We start from the raw sequence: 5,025 nt of genomic DNA on the forward strand, positions 1-5,025 counted from the left end.
TACTCTTCTTCACCCTTTTGCTTTCTAAAAAAGCCTTTGACAACTCTTTTATAATCCACTTCTCAAAGTTCGCCATATCTCTCTTTCTTATAGTGATACCCACTCTCTTGTTTCCCTCCCTGTTGTTGGTTTATCATGAAAGAAGCTCAGGCGACCATTCCTCACTTGTTTAGATGTCCAATAAGTTTGGATTTGTTGAAAGATCCTGTGACCCTTTGCACAGGACACACTTATGAAAGATCCAGCATTCAGAAATGGTTGGCCTCTGGCAATCTCACATGTCCTGTAACAATGCAGAGGCTTCATGACCCTTCTTTTGTTCCTAACAACACTCTTCGCCATTTGATTACTCAGTGGCTGCAGATGAGTGACCAAATCAACCCTCACTGCGTTTCATCTATTGATTCTATGTCTGCTTTGAGAAGCAAACTTGAATCTGATGAGTTTTCTTTTGGATACAAGATTCAAGTTCTCCAAAGAGTGAAGATTTTATACGAGGAGTCCCCTTGTAATTCTTGTTTGATCCAATTTGGGTTCTTGTCAGTGCTCTTGGAGTTGGTTTTTGGTCAAACAGAAGCTAAACTATCTCAAGAGTATCAGGAATTTGTAGAGCAAGCCCTTGGTTTTGTGGTTACTATGGTCTCTCTTGATCAGATACAGTCCCTAAATGTGTTAATGGAGGATTCTAAACTATCAAGGTTCTTGGTTTTGTTCAGCCATGGCACTGCCATGGTCAAGATCAGTTTGTGTCATCTGGTTGAGGCAATTTCATCTTCAGTTCAGGCTAAAGATCTAAGTGCTTTGCTAGGAAGCAGCACCGAGCTTTTGCACGAAATCGTGCAACTTCTACATCATAATTCAGAGGCCTCCGATGCTGCAACCAAGGCCATATGGTCACTAAGTAAATTGGAACAAAACATAGACAATTTGGTTGCGGAAGGTGCGGTTAGTGGGCTTATTACATACATTCTCAACGCACAACAACGACAAAGAAGCTCTATACGAGTGGGAATGGCAGCAATTGAGAAGCTTTTGGTGATAAGAAGAGCAAAAGAGGAAGTGATGAATAATCCAAACGGGGTAAACGCTATTGTGAAGATGGTTTTTAGAGTGTCAGATCATGGAGGTAGTGAAAGTGCTGTTAGTTCACTTATAAGTTTATGTTATGATTCAGTAGAAGCAAGGGAAGAGGCCATTAAAGATGGAGTTTTGAGTCAATTGCTTCTGCTTCTGCAAAGTCAGTGCAGTGCAATGACCAAAACAAAGGCAAGAGTCCTGCTTAAGCTTCTTAGATCCAAATGGGTTGAGGACAAAAGAAAACTATAAGGTGTAATAATGATATTATATCCCTCACAGCCTTGATGGGGCCGTCCGTTTGTTTTCTTCTTTTGCTTTACATTATGTAGCCTGCAAAATCTATTAGGATACATCGTCAAATCATTAAAGCAGATTAGATTGAGTGAACCTGAAGCAGAATCACAGCCGTTGATGATGTGTGGATCAAGTCTCCAATGCCAAATAACAGCCTGAACCTGACATAATACACCTGATTAACAATCATGACAAGTTTCAGCTCAAAAATAGTATCAGCAATTGCAGAGACTTACATGTGATTTAGAAAGACAGGGGCAGGGCACATGGTTGATGGCCCACTCAGTTTGCTGGAAGCACTTCCTGCTTGGCCTGTCAGCAATGGCATTTTGCTTGAATGAAAGCACATCAGACCCAGCATGTTTCTCCATTTGTTGGAATTGCAGCTCCGACAGGTACTTGTGATGGGACTTTTCCTTGCCAATACAAACATCAGAACAGTAAATAATTGAGAAGGCTGTGGTTTTACAAACCAAAAGTTACTTGAAGCAAAAACTTTGCTGTGAACTTTCTTGAAAAAGTGAGGGAAATTGCATGAATGAAAGAATTCTATGAACACCCGAATTGTCGTAAAAGAGCAATTTCTATTAATATGAGGACCCACAAAAGACCTACAAGAACTTTAGAACAATTGTGGTCTCGCCATTAGAAAGTTAATGCACAAGTATAAAATCAGTGCAGTGTCACCTTTTTAAATGGTGACTTCCCTTTTCTTAGTAGGAACCAATCAACATTTAAGATAAAAGGAGGAAAATTTTGAAGCCTCCATTATCATCCAGCCGAGTGCTAAAAAATTTGTCCACTTACAGAGCTTTTTATGCATACAAATTCTTATAGATGTCTAAGAAAGTGTACAGAACTGTTGCAATGAACTAATCAAACTAGGAGGGAGGTCAGTGCTTTGTTTCTTTCACATATGAGATATTCACATAATGAGAATCAAGCAAAGTGGTAATGGTGAATTGATTTTCAGCCAGCAATGGAGCATGAACATCCACGCATAAAGCTGCATCCATTGCCGCATGCTCTTCTGCAAAACAATATACGACACAGTACTGCACATGATTCATCATTCCACATAGTTTTGCGTGCAAAATGTTAAGAGAAACCATAAATGTAGGACATGCATCAGTGATAGATTTACTCTTGATTTGACCAAATCCTTTATTATATCATTTATATTGGAAGAAAGCCATTTGCAATCTGATAATGTTCGTCATATAAGTTTAATAAACATTATATCTAAAATTAGGTGGTTCTGAAGAATGGAAACTTCGGCTAAGCATCAATTTACAGAACTGTGAACTTCTATTTTAGAATAAAGAATCAACTACGACTGAACATTGTTTTTAAAAGTTAAATTAATTTACAAATCCAAAGTCCTCAATCAGAGTTGTTGCAACTGAATCACTACAAAAACATATTTGCACGAAAGTTAAAATTGAAAAAACAGAATTCGATTACGCAGCACAAATGTACAGAATTAGTGCGAACCACAGTGAAGCAGAGAAGAGTTTGATTGAAATCGCCAAGAGCTTGCAACTCCCTGCCTCTATCAAGAAGCTCCCCAGGTTCCGATACTCCTCGAAAAATGGCAGCACTCGCTTCTCTCTTGCAGAAGAACTCACATCGCAAGATCTCGGTTGAATCGGATGGAGTGGGCAAGGGGAGGGAGAAGAGCATCAAACGTCTGGTCGGTAATCGATAATGGTCAGAAAATGAGAGTGGCTTTGAAGGCTTAGGGTTAGGATTTGTTGAAGGATCATGAGAGGAAGAAGAAGGAAATGGAAGATGGGGAATCAGAACTCTTGCATTTGCAGAACCCATTTCCATTGGTTTTGGTGGAATCAGTACTTTTTCAGCCTTATTTTCATATTTCCCATGATAAATTGGCTAAATATTTGACGTGAAATAAGATGCTTAGACACCTTTTTCGTTGATAGAAATGACGATACAAAATCGGACGGACAGAACAAACACCATAAGTGCTAGAACTAAATATTAGTCCTAACAACATAACTGCTATATTAGAATCTCGGACAAATCTTTTAAAGATATAAAAAAAAAATGTACGATTAATTCGTAAATTGCATCATTTTCTAAAATTTTTCATTGAAAACAGATACATAGCTATTTTTTAACGTATCACAATCGCACTTTTGATGGCAGCGAACTTGCAATTGTGCGGCACTCACTTTCCAACGACAAATGAACTAAGCCAATTGGTTCTTGCGTCACCTACGGCCAAGCGACGTATGCTCGAGCCTCTGGCCTCGGTTTTAAGAGAAGGTTTTAGAAAACGAGGGCAGAGAGAGATTTTTGAAAGAGACGTATATAAGCAACAAAGAGAGAAATAACAACGGCACATAGTATATAACCTTAGGTAGGGAGACGTAACGCACAACCCCGATATATGCATCAAAAGATCTGGTAAAATGATGTGATATAAAGAAAAATAGAAGGGGTTGTTGTACATTAATGAAAGGAAAATATTGGGATCTCATGCATATGTGTGTTCATGCATCGGAGAATATCCATTTTTTTATGATGATATGGACACATGCTAGCCTGGCCAAGGAAGGGGTCCAAGAGGTGTGTAAACTAAATGGTGGATTCATACTCGGATGTGTAGACTGTGTGTAGAATAAATACGTATCCAATTACTTGCTTAGGACAGCCGCCTAAAAGGAATATATATTGATATGATAGGTCTCACTCGTGATTGTATGTGCTTGAATCTAACTCCAATAAGGGAAACACTTACCGAGTATTTCTGGTTCCACTGTGATGACATCGCAACTTAAGAGACCATGACACACATGAAAGGATGAAATCTTATATTTCCAATTTTGAACTTTTGCCTGTACAAGAAAGAAAGCCAGCACGAAGATAAGACCCCCTTCAATTTGTAACAGAATTTGTGAGTGATATTATAATAAAACTGTAACACCATGCTTTTCTACTATAGTTTTACAAATAACTTGGGAAAATAACCAGCAAATGAATCAAATTTCAGCAACAACTGCTTGTGGATGCATCAAGCTGTGGAGGCCTTTCCTTGAAGATGTTCTTTCTCACTCCTTTAGACCCTTCAGATAAAAGGCTCGGCGTCTCGAGAATCTGCATATAAGACTCGATATTATCGCGTTTTATCGTCCATGCAGAATTCAGTTTAAGTTCAAGATACCCTTATTCAAACATGACTTTACAAGAGGTTTTAAAAATCTCATACGTGACCGCCTTTTTCTTTCGAAAAATATCAGACATGATGATTGTTACAACGGAGAAATAACACGTTCCTGATAGTTACTAACCAATTATGAATCCTTTGCCCAGAAGATGAATTAAAAGTGGTGGTACTAAACTCATATTCTTACCTTTAGAACAAGTTCTTCAAAGCACTGTTGTACATTGACTCGAGTTTTGGCACTGCATTCGATAAAAAGACAACCGTGTTCCCTGGCCAGCTCAATTCCCTCTTTCTTTGTTACTGTTCTATAACTTTCCTGAAGAAGATTACGTCAGATGCAAATAATGAAGAACAATATGAGAAGTGATTACAAGAATCCCACATCGAGTATTTGAACAAAACATTCAAACACAAGGATTTCATTTTTGTAAGAAACATTTTTTTTTTTTTTTTTTTTTTTTTAA

General features: G+C 38.1%; 3 protein-coding genes across 4 annotated transcripts in view; 1 reads left to right on the forward strand and 2 right to left on the reverse strand.

The window, feature by feature from the left end:
• Positions 1 to 135: 135 nt before the first annotated feature.
• LOC111451589 (U-box domain-containing protein 26-like) lies at positions 136 to 1,326 on the forward strand. The gene has a single exon (XM_023092061.1). It carries the CDS (start codon positions 136 to 138, stop codon positions 1,324 to 1,326), a length of 1,191 nt encoding a protein of 396 aa, XP_022947829.1.
• Positions 1,324 to 3,251, reverse strand: LOC111451005. 2 transcript variants are annotated; one of them, XR_002711909.1, is made up of 3 exons: positions 2,866 to 3,248; positions 1,608 to 2,401; positions 1,324 to 1,532 (listed from the first exon to the last, which is right to left on the reverse strand). XR_002711909.1 is itself a non-coding variant. In XM_023091225.1 (2 exons), the coding sequence occupies exons 1-2, from the start codon at positions 3,202 to 3,204 to the stop codon at positions 1,587 to 1,589; spliced, it is 540 nt and encodes a 179-aa protein (XP_022946993.1). In that variant the 5' UTR covers positions 3,205 to 3,251; the 3' UTR covers positions 1,539 to 1,586. The 2 variants fall into 2 exon arrangements, 1 of the variants encoding a protein (XP_022946993.1); XM_023091225.1 differs by lacking the exon at positions 1,324 to 1,532 and having other exon boundaries at positions 1,539 to 1,787; positions 2,866 to 3,251.
• A 947-nt stretch (positions 3,252 to 4,198) lies between these two features.
• LOC111451809 (ras-related protein RABC1-like) overlaps positions 4,199 to 5,025 on the reverse strand; it is a 6,092-nt gene continuing 5,265 nt past the window's right edge. The window contains exons 6-7 of the mRNA XM_023092376.1: positions 4,749 to 4,877; positions 4,199 to 4,491 (exon numbers count right to left, since the gene is read on the reverse strand). Of these exons, the coding sequence (XP_022948144.1) occupies positions 4,384 to 4,491; positions 4,749 to 4,877 (237 nt within the window). The 3' untranslated portion in view covers positions 4,199 to 4,383. The remainder of the gene's footprint in view (positions 4,492 to 4,748; positions 4,878 to 5,025) is intronic.

Source organism: Cucurbita moschata, unplaced genomic scaffold, assembly GCF_002738365.1.
Source record: "Cucurbita moschata cultivar Rifu unplaced genomic scaffold, Cmos_1.0 Cmo_Scf00013, whole genome shotgun sequence".
NCBI classification, from domain to species: domain Eukaryota; kingdom Viridiplantae; phylum Streptophyta; class Magnoliopsida; order Cucurbitales; family Cucurbitaceae; genus Cucurbita; species Cucurbita moschata.